Source organism: Antennarius striatus, chromosome 10 (assembly GCF_040054535.1).
Source record: "Antennarius striatus isolate MH-2024 chromosome 10, ASM4005453v1, whole genome shotgun sequence".
NCBI lineage: Eukaryota > Metazoa > Chordata > Actinopteri > Lophiiformes > Antennariidae > Antennarius > Antennarius striatus.
In genome coordinates this window covers 2,301,806-2,312,930 of record NC_090785.1, presented here as the reverse complement: position 1 = coordinate 2,312,930, position 11,125 = coordinate 2,301,806, and the positions used below count along the sequence as shown (strand labels likewise).

General features: G+C 40.2%; 1 protein-coding gene across 1 annotated transcript; it reads left to right on the top strand.

Annotated features, from left to right (window-relative positions):
- The first annotated feature begins 3,869 nt into the window (after positions 1–3,869).
- On the top strand, positions 3,870–9,175 carry adad1 (adenosine deaminase domain containing 1 (testis-specific)). Its single transcript, XM_068326404.1, has 10 exons — positions 3,870–3,987; positions 4,065–4,235; positions 4,838–4,963; positions 5,135–5,258; positions 6,239–6,409; positions 6,757–6,832; positions 6,911–7,067; positions 8,228–8,462; positions 8,544–8,676; positions 9,039–9,175. The coding sequence occupies exons 1-10, from the start codon at positions 3,870–3,872 to the stop codon at positions 9,150–9,152; spliced, it is 1,425 nt and encodes a 474-aa protein (XP_068182505.1). The 3' UTR covers positions 9,153–9,175.
- Positions 9,176–11,125: the final 1,950 nt, after the last annotated feature.

Genomic DNA, 11,125 nt, shown 5'->3' with positions numbered 1-11,125 from the left:
TGCATTTGCAGGTGTTTGTGCAAATTTTCCAATTCAGATCAAATTTTTCAAATCATTTTTTGCAAAATGTATGACAAAAAAAAGGGTGGAAAAAAAATTGAGTTTGATCGAGATGATAATGTCCTGAAAAACACATGCACTGGGGGGGATTTCCACCGTCTCTGAGGGCTTTCAGTTAGTCTGGCTTTTCCAAACTGGTGAGACTGTGAGGACTGTGCACCAAGTTATCAACGACAGCAAACATTTTGAAGTTGAAAGTTTCACTTTGAGGCCGTTGTTTCTTTCCTGTGAAGGAAAAAAAAAACAGCCTTTAAACAGATAATTAAAAAAAGAAAAATACTGCTCAGGTTATGATTTTCGGTAATTTAATTCTTCAATCCTTAATTTCAGATGAGCTATCAGCTGCGCTTCCAATCCTAATAACAATAATAACATTTACTGAAGCAGAATTGAGTCACATGCAAGTTATTTAAATTTTTCAGACTCAAATGTGATATTTTACAATAAAATTGTAAACTTAATTTTCATTTTTAATTTTTTTCTCTCCTGGATTGCTCAACCTTCAGATCCTTTTTTTAATAGTATATATATTTGGCATCTATTTGTTGACTCTCTGACCTTCTGGTCTAGTTACATCATCATTATGTAAGTTATTTATAAAGTAAATCAGATTCAGATAAACCAGTAATCAACAGAAAAGTTTTCTAATAGGAAATACCTCAAAAGAACCAACTTATTCTCTTCCAGCTTCGTTAAACTTGTGGGAAACTTGTGGTAAAAGTCAGATTTCAGTTTTTTTCCCCCTTTACATTCTGGGATGATTAATCAGAAGACGAATGCGCAAACTCATTTCAGACCGCATCCTTTCCCTTTTCAAGTGTGACTGATTAGAGAAGTCATTGCGAGCTTCGTCCCTACAAACTGCGTGGGGGGTAGAGCCATATTTGTTCCTGTGGTGACCTTAACTTCTTGCCGAATGTGGGCTGTTTGTTCCATTTTACTTTTATTTATCTATAAATGCTCATCATTGTTCCCATTGAGGGCATTTCAGAGAATAGTGCCACCAGTTGTCTTTCATAATGACCAGTCAACAAGTAAAAACTTTCAGTTGTCAGTCGAGCCTCAAACCACAGGCGTAATGGCGCCTCCTCGTACCACCGAGAGCACCGAGCCAAACAGGAGCACATTAAGTTCTACAGACTAGGATTTGATTTTAACAATAAAGAACAGAATTATTATATTTATTGATGATCCAAAAGCAGATTTAATATGCAGTCCCAGCAGATCCTCCTCCATCCATGCATTAAAGAAACCATTCTCCTTTTGGAGCAGTAAAATTAAACCTAATAAGTTCATCACATGTGCACATAAGTCAATAATCCCAACCCTATCCCTGACCGCTTGTGCATATGTGGAACAGATCGAGTTTACAGTATAGATTGGGTCCTGACAGAGCTGATTTGGATTCTTGGTTTTTCTCAGTTACATGAGAAGATCAATACCACTGATGCTGTTCAGTTAAAGTGAGCATAAACGCTGGAAACAGCACCTCTAGAGCCAAAGCTGCATCTTATTTTAATTCATACAGATTCCAAAATAAAAGAAGAACACATGGCTTATGGGAGCATATATCACAGAAGTCTTTTTGGCAGCTCTTACTGGTTTTTGGCTCTTCCAGAACCAGTTTCCACTCTGTGCTAAAATAGGAAAAGATTGATATTTATCCTCCAGGTGTTAAAGTGGCATCAATCTCATCCACAGCTGAAGATGTTAATGGAACTTATTCAAATATTGTTTTAGCAGAGAAATGTACAAACAGATTAAGTCCTCATAATGGTTCAGGAGGGTCAGGATCAATAAGGCAGATCTGATTTCATTACTTCACTTTCTGGCTCCAAATGCTGGCGTTCATTTAGGATGTTTAAACTTGATCTAATTTGACAGTAAAATGAAACACAATTATCATCGGCCAGATGCAACGTCTGTTGTCGCTACAGAGAATATACTGTCCCGTGATCTGTGTTTTTATTCGATAAATAAAGATGTAGTGGAGAGTGAGCTCTAGAAAAACTGCACAGTCTTACTCTAACAAACATAATCAAGATTTTGAGGTTTATTTTACCCACTTGAAGATGTAAAGAGCAAAAGTAGGCCAGCGGTCTCTGCTGTGTTCTTTGTGGACCAATGACATCATGCCATAGCAGACTGGGAGGGAGAGGAAGCCCCCCTTTTGTTGACCTAAACTTTGCAAAAGTTTCAGAACATTTGCAAAGTTTCAGTGGAACATATATCTCTCCCTGCATGTCTACGTCAGACGTCTTCATGGGTCGAAAACCTGATTCGACTTTGGTCAGAGGGGCAAACATGCAGGGGGCAAATAGTGATGCTTAACCGCAACCTTACAGGAGTTTTTGTTAACTTCCTGCAGCAATGAGACACAAAGAGTAGGTAGTAGAGGACTCTTCCTCTTTCATGCTGAAAGAAAAAGAGTCCTTTTATTTCAATTAATGAGAAAATTCATCTTCAATTCACTTCCTCAGGTCTCTCTGCCGGTCATATGATAAACCAATTGAATAATAATAATAATAATAAGAAATCAGTTTCATTTCAAATTTCACTTTATGTGATAATACCCTTATGTCTCCATCAAAAGTTCTTAAAATCAACACAACAGGGATGGTAGTCATGTTTCCATGGCAAATTTCCATCCATGCATTCATTTAGATAACGTATTTTAGTTTCATTAGGATTACATTTAAAAAAAAAATCAAATCGCTGCAGAGACGAGTGGGTAGTGGGACGTAGAATGCGTACAATGATGACGTAAATTTAGGAAGAAATAAAATGAAAAAAACAAAACAAAAAACATCGTGTTTTATAAACAATGTGGCTTCGTGTATCTTCGTTCGTGTATCTTCGTTCGTGTATCTTCGTTCGTGTATCTTCGTTCGTGTATCTTCGTTCGTGTATCTTCGTGTGGCTTCGTGTCCCCAATTGGGGACAAATAAAGTTTTTTGAATTGAATTGAATCTCTGCACTCAGAGTCGAAGGAGCAAGGTCGGCGCACGTGCGCTAATTGACACACGGACGCGCATTGTCTCGCCCACGCGCATTGACTCCGCATCTTCCCAAGTACGACTATTTTAAAAAAGTAGCTTCCGTACTAACTAAACTTAACTAACCAACTAAAGTTAATTCACGATTTGGTAAGCAGGAGTTTCAGGTGTGGTAAGTTAGAAAAGGGATTTTAGAAGCTAAAGTTTTAATCGTGACGTCAGTATCGATCCAAGTTTAATGAAGCTAAAGCTAACGGTGAACTCAGTGCATGGGTATTAGCTAGCTGTTAGCGTTATAAGCTAAAGCTAAATCTTTATAAAAGCTCCATTATGAGCATTAGCTCGCCGTTAGCATTATTAGTTCTGTTATTTTGCTTGTCTGACATTAGCATGTTGACAAATCATTAGTAAATGTGTGGAGGGTTGTGTAACCACCTCTAAAGGTGTGTAATAACTATTTATACATACAGATCTTTGAATTTTTTGAGAAATCTGTAAACATAACATACTGTATATGAATAGATTTCTATAAAGAGTTGTCTAAATGTGCTCATATTGTCCCCAAGCTATGGATCCAGAGAACAGAAAAGCCACCAATCAAAAAAGGAAAGGTAATTCAAACCTGATGACATTCCTGTTTATCCCACAAACATTAATTAACAAATTCTCAGTCAATCACCTTTCATAATGTGTTCAATAACCAAGATCCAGAGGATTGTTACTCATGTAATGTTTATTTTACAAACATTAAATACATGAATATCTGCAGTTCTAACATTTTAATGACCTTTTCAACACATAGGTTTGGCTGACATGGTTGGAGAGCAAATTGAAAATTACAAGAAAGGAGAAGTGAACGGCGTTTCTTTACTCCATGTGCTCGCCAAGCATTTCAATTTCCAGTTTGAAATAAAAGAGACAGTGACCCCAGGTAAAACTGGTGAAATCAAATGTTGTGAAAGCCCACAGGCCAGAGCTGAAGATTTGACTTCCACTTTGTCTTCTCAGGAAACATAGTACGCCTCTATTTTGCATATTGTGTGGTTATCGATGGGGTCACGTACAAGACAGGGATGGGAGATAGCAAGAAGAAGGCTCGGGTCAGGGCGGCAGAGCTTGCCTTGATGGAACTGTTGCCAAAGCTGGAAAGAAAGAATTCTCTTCCTCATGACGCAGTGGGTAAGTGTCATATACACTGATCAGATTAAAATGTGTTTAAGTGCACAACAATATTGTTATCCTCGTTCATTTCCATTTTTTTCGTTAGATGTCTCTCAATCCTTGCCAGTAAAAGAGCAGCTCTCCGTCTTCAATGTTCTTCCATGTGGCGGCCTGAGTGGCAAGTTTGTATTCCTCGATGCTTCTTACACCTTTTAAGAAAGGACTTAAATATTTCTAACAGATATGCAGATGCATGCTCCTCTGTGTGACAAACAAGGTATAACAAATCATATCTGTTGCAACCACAAATATCAGCAGTATTTTTTTTGTTCTATTCACTTAGTGCTTAATTTTTGATGGTTTTTACATTTGCATTGGATTAAAAGTGTTGGACCTGACTGACTCTTGTGTGGTTGTTAGTGAGCGAACACACAGGTTCTCTACAGACCTGGTCTTCTTGGAACAGATCAAAATACAAGTTGTTTTTTTTTAATCAGTATGTGTATGAATCACCAAATAACGAATACATGCTGCTCTCGATTACACACGTCTGTTGTGTTGAGGATGCGATTGGTGATAAAAGATATGTTTTACCTTCATTATGTATTTCATACATGCAGGAAGGAAGGATGCCATCAGCTCTCAGATTCCATGCGTCGTGAGAGATCAGCTCAACAAACTGATGAACAACCACCCAGAGTTCTCCGACTGTGCCGGCACCGTAGCGGCGTTCATCATTCAGACTTGTAATTACAAGGGAAACACCTGGGACACATCACGGGCTTTAGGTTGGGTTGTAAACCCTCTAACAGCTGACAGTGTTGTTGGACACTGTGGTCGAACCTTTTTTTTTCTCTCAGACCTTGCAATGTGTGCTTAGCCACTTGCTGAGTAAGCTGTATTTTCTGTCCTTGTAGCGGGTAAATACAAGGTGGTCGCTTTAGGCACTGGCAGCTTCAACACCAAAGAGGATATTTGTTCCAGTGGGCGAATCGTGCACGACTCACACGCCATCGTGACTGCACGAAGATCTCTGATGAGGTAAGTTTGCACACCTGTGTGTGTGATCCTCCTGCAAGAAAGTGTCTCATATTTAATATCTTCATATTCATCTATTATCATTCTAGAAACTTAGTCGTTTTGTAGGAAGCATTCTTCTAACATCAAAGTTCACATCAGGTTAAACATCTTGCATTAGAATACACAGACGAATGTAGACCACAGCGGCCAGCAGTTATCTTTGAGAATCACTGGAAATGTGGTTGAATTTCCTGTTGTGTTAAGCAGGCAGCTACCGATCAAAGCTACCCTACATTTAATGCTATCAAATGTAAATCACAGTTACGTCCTGGGACATAGATGTTGTATTCCTTGACGTTCACTCCACTCACATCTCTTTATCAATGAGTGTCACACAAATACCCAATTATTCCCCAGGTGTGTTCTTGAGTTGAATCAGTCATTCAGCAACAGGCCGAAATAGTTTTAAAGAGCAGGGCAGCGCAGTCAGGCATGGAGGTTGATCTGACTATGAAAGTCTCTCTCACATGCTAGTGTTTAGTTCAGGCTGGACGTCGTAGAATTCACTTCAATCCAGTTTCTTTAGGGGTATTAGTTGGAAAAAATGACACAAAAAAGTCGAGTTTAGGTGTTCATGGTTAAGAGTTTACGTTTTCACGGTTGATTAAAGGTTGTGACATACCGGTAATAACTGCCACACTGCTGTGTGTGTCCTGTCCTTAAATATTTAACTGTGATTTCACTAAAATGTCTACCATTATTGTGTCGGTTGATGTGATAGAGATCTCAACCATTAACACCATCTTTTCCCTTGTCTTTACAGTTCCCTTTAGAAGCTCCCTGAGCTGCTTGCTGTCATAATTTTTGATATTTCACCCTCAACCAACATTATTTGAGTTCTAAATTGTTTCATTTGATTATTCATAAAGGGATTCGGGATGACCTTACACATGAATACAGTATGAGTTTTAACATGAGCCGTTCTCACGGTGTGCTTTCAGGTTTCTTTACCGGCACCTGCTGATGTTCTTTAGCAACATAGACGGTCTCAAGGAGACGTCCATTTTCGAATGCAACAGTGCCAGCGGCCTCTTCAGCCTGAAGAGCGGCATCACCTTCCACCTCTACGTGAACAGACTCCCAAAGTGTGCTCCTCAGATCCTATCCAGGATGTGAGTGTGTGATAATTAGCTTCATCCTTTGGAGGGAAGCTCTCGAGTAAAGAAAATATAATGACAGTCTTCTGAGTATAACATTGAGGTTGTTGTAGGCGTTCACATTGGAAAAGTAGCATATTCCTATTTCAGTCAGCACAGATTGTGATGCTAAGCTTGTAGTTTGTTTGACCAGTTGCTGCTGATTTCTGATGTTCACAGTGAGTCCTACTGCAGAATAAGTGATAAATACTGTGGCTTTGGCTGTTGTAACAGTGAAGGCTTCATAAAAATGTCACATTTGGGAAAAAGAACCTGAATAATGAAGACGTTTTCAGATGTTTTAACTCTGCTTCACATCTCAGGCGCCTGAACCCGTTCTCCCCATCGAGTTTACAAGCCAACCTTGCGATCAGCCTACACCTGTCAGTGGAAGGAAGGGTGAGTTTTAGTGTTTTTAGATTATTAATGCATTACAGCTGCAACGGGCCGCAGAAGTATTAATTTGTTCTTCTAAAGGTTTTCTCAGTCTTCTCATCTACCACGGATGCCTCTGCCAACAAGATCGTCAGCATGTCTTCCACGGACAAGCTCACCCAGTGGCAGGTGCTTGGATTCCAGGGGGCGTTGCTCAGCCACTTCATCGAGCCCGTCTATGTCGAGAGCATCTTCATAGGCAAGTGTAGCCGGTCTGGCATAACTTGTCCATTAATACAGTACCCTGTGTGGTGTAATGAAGAATTCTAGATGTGATGGTTCAGCAGAAGAGGTGGCGTATCAATGTGCACAAAATGGAGTGACACAATCACATATTGTAAACCACAAGCAGGACAGAGCACACCAATCTGCAGCATTAGAAAACTCATGAAAGAGAATACTTCAGCAGTGCCGCAAAATACACATACTTTAAACGTTGACAAAACACTCCATTTGTGACGACAATCAAATTTAGCGTAACAAAAACTAAATCATATCAACCTTTATTCTTTATTTCTAATACCTTTTTTACATCCATAGAATGTTTGGAACCATATTTACCAGGAGCACATAACAAACTCACCTTCCTCAGTCATCACCAATAAGAAACTGAGGAAGGGAAGCACGACTCAGGAAGTGACGTCATGGGTCAGAAGTAACGTCAACCCAAAATACAAGTTCAATAATTGCAAACAAATTATTCCGACGTGAAAATAAATTCAACACACTTGTATGAAACAGAAGGATGAAAATTAATTTAAAAAATACATAATAAGCGGAGGATTTTTGGTGAAATGTATCAGTGTTCTATATGCTACACAAATCAACAAGTCCGTTTTCCTAGAATAGCTTAGAATAATCAGGGTTTTCTTTGAAGTCAATTTAAAGGGAAATTCTATGATAGCTTTTATAATGTCTGTGTGTAGTCTGACAGTTTTTTCTTGTGTGTGTGTGTGTGTGTGTGTGTGTGTGTGTGTGTGTGTGTGTGTGTGTGTTCGCACATATTTTAAAAAAAGCTTTAATTTTGCCTTCAATGTATTGCTGCAGGTCCAACAGAAGAATCACTCCAGGGGTGATGTTGGGTCAGACAGGCTGCAAAATGTTAGACTTCCTCTTATGAGAAGCGCTGTAGTTTCTTTGTCTTTCCTGGTTCACTGAAGACTCACTTTGTTGTGGTGGTTGTTTCCTTGAAACCACTCATGCTTTTTTCTTAGTTTATTAGTAAAGATGCATGCGAGGAAATGAACTGTCAATGAAGGGCTAACCGTCCACCTGAGCAATGGCGAGTTTCGGTTGATGTGTCAAAATGTTACAGAAGATCAGCGGTAAATTAAAAAGGGATGCTCTTTTGGACTGCAGGTGACTCTGGTGGCACTGATGTCTATGGCCTGGAGATCTCTGTGAGCCAGCGCGTGGAAGGGATCACCTCCCAGCTGCCCCTGTACTACTGCTCCATCAGACCTCAGATCAGTCTGGTGCCTCCTGTGGCTGCCCACAGCGTGAGCAGCGAGACTGTGACCTACAGTGTCAACTGGACTGAAGGAGACGGCTCCCTGGAGGTTGTGGATGGCCTGGAGGGCAAGACGACTGAACGGTAAAGATTAGTGTCGTCACCTGGGTAGGCCTGATGCGATGCCATAAAAGCTGTTTGTTTACGCTGGTTGTCTTGGTGTAGATCTCCCTTTCAAAGCGGCCCTACTTTGGCGAGTCGTCTCTGCAAAGCAGCAATGTTGCACCGCTTCAAGTTGGTGGCCAGCAACGCTCAGAGACAAGACCTGGTAGCCACAAGTTGCTACAGAGAAGCCAAGGTAAGGTCAGGAGCTCTTGTACCAGAGTGAGACTCGTACTATGTCCGTGACATTGCAGTGGACCTTTTGTTAGATACACAATGTTTATCCTGTAATAGAATCACTTTTGACTTTTATCTTTCATGGCGTAGACTGAACACGCTGCTGGAAACTTTCCAGATCAATGTCAACATGTTGACATGTTGGCATCTTTCCACTGCTGTTTATTTGTTAGCTGCACATCCACAACTCACTTCATCTGTTCCACCTCATTTATTCACATTGACTTAATTGGCGATTCTAAAGTGAACCCTATTCTTTATAATGAATACACTAACATAGCGTAACTTAATATTGATACCTTTGATGTTTTGTCGTTGAAGACGAAAGCAAAGCCTTACCAGGAAGCCAAGGGCATGTTGAAGGCATACCTGTCGCAGCAACGGTTTGGGTCCTGGCTGGTCAAGCCCGCAGCTGTTGATAACTTCACCTCGTGAATCAAAACCAAAGTACCCCCGCAACAAAAACAAAGGTTATGTGCTGGACACTTATGTTCTAGTTTTTGCTTGCAGTTTGTGTCTAAAGTTGTAGTTTAAAGTTCATTTTGGAGTAATTTGTGTTTGTGAGGTCTTGTTGTTGACCCTCAAGGTTTGGTGCAGTGATTAAAAAAATGCACATATACCTTGACCATTTGGGAAATTATTTCATTTATAGTTGGTGATCCCATATGGTACATTTGACAATAAAGTTGACGATGACTAACTATATGAATGAAGGAGTTCACAATCTCAGAGGACTTTTTTGTTTTATGAAGTGATCGATGATGTGAAGATACCATATCCCCGGTTCCAACTTGTGTTGATCTACACGAACTCAAGACGTACCAGCTGCTTGAACATCTCCTCCCTGTCATTATTCATGTGCAAAGCAGTTCCTGCACTTTTTCAGGGATGTGTTACTCAGCAGCAACGTAATATCAACTGGAACCACTTCAGCTTCAACATTGCATTTTCTCTGTGCAGGTAGGTTCACATATCCGGTTGAATTTACTACATTTCCATCTCCAAGACGAAATGGTCTGCAGCCCCGTTCTTCACTTTACAGCAACTGACTTACTTGATTTTGGAGTCTAATTTGGAGGCATCTGTTACACATTTAAGTCTTCTCTGATTTTTACTTGTTCATTCTTCCTGTGGGGACAGTCCTTAACCCAATGGTAAGTGCTCTGACAAATGGCATTTCTTGATCTCTGACTGAATTTGTGGATTAGTACCTGGTAACGCCTTTTGTTGTCCACTCTAACATAAAAATCCTCTGATTTCATGGAGGTGAATGTCACCTCTGTGTGCGTAGTCAACGCCAGTTGCCTGCTCTTTTCATCCAGATATGCTTAAAAGCTAAAACAGCATCAGGCAACGTCATGTTATTCTCATCCGTTTGTATCTGTTCGAAATCATCCTGCGAGCGCCAAGTCCACGGCGAGTGTCATTCAGCTCCATTACTTGTCTCCAGACGCTGACTTCATTTGTCCAATACTCTTAGCTTCGTCAAACTTTGGGGCAACTCTATAATTAGCAGCTATCCTCTGCTACCAATGTTAGGCGTAATAAATACATCGTTTATATTCCTTCAGTGGCTTTATTTGCTCTTGACATAAGCAACGCAGCACCGCCATGACAGCGTCCACTTAACAGGTGCAACTCCCGAAGCGCGCCCCCGCCCCCTCTCATCACGCATAATTTATATAGTTATTCATGTATGACTTTGATTTAGTTATCATTTTATGACTTCAATCTATTTAGTTATCAGTGTGTGGCTTCAATCTATTTAGTTATCAGTGTGTGGCTTCAATCTATTTAGTTATCAGTGTATGACTTCAATCTTGGTTGTCGTTTCTAGGTAAATATTAAACTGCTTGACGACGCAATCAGATTACATTTGAAGACACCTGGGCTGTTCTGTGCATTGATCTGAGGGCTCATCAGTGGATTCAAACTGGATGACCCCTGTATTGAAACAGACGGTTGACGTGTCTCACACCCATACAGGAAATGATCTGGTTTCCTGTGTATTTGATGCAGTCGATCATATAGTCTTAACTGTTGAGTGGTTGTGTTGTTGGAGGCTTTACTTCCTACTGATTTTGCCAACAGAGGAGATTACCAGTGCAACTTGAACCAGGATCGAGCCTTTCAGTTTGTACGTACTCCTCCAGGTTTTATACATTGTTGTATTGATTATGTGCACCTTACAGTGTTTAGGATTTCATTGCAGCTTTAAATTGGTAAAATGCACATTAGTTTTTCTGGGAATACTTTGAGGTTGGGCTTCAGATGCTCACATCTGCAAGGCTGATATCTTTTTGTTTATATACAGCAAATGCATCATTGACTTCTTTGCATTGTTTTAATATCATCAAGTTTTACTCTTAATATGCTCGGTGCCTTCTCCTGTATTTGTAGGTTGGGTT

What these genes read in the sequence shown, in the direction of transcription:
- adad1 (XM_068326404.1), top strand. Translation starts at nt 3,870, where the DNA reads ATGGTTGGAGAGCAAATTGAAAATTACAAGAAAGGAGAAGTGAACGGC. An exon ending in GAGGGCAAGACGACTGAACG is followed by an intron (nt 8,463 to 8,543) that starts GTAAAGATTAGT and finishes GTCTTGGTGTAG; the next exon opens with ATCTCCCTTTCAAAGCGGCC. An exon ending in GTTGCTACAGAGAAGCCAAG is followed by an intron (nt 8,677 to 9,038) that starts GTAAGGTCAGGA and finishes TTGTCGTTGAAG; the next exon opens with ACGAAAGCAAAGCCTTACCA.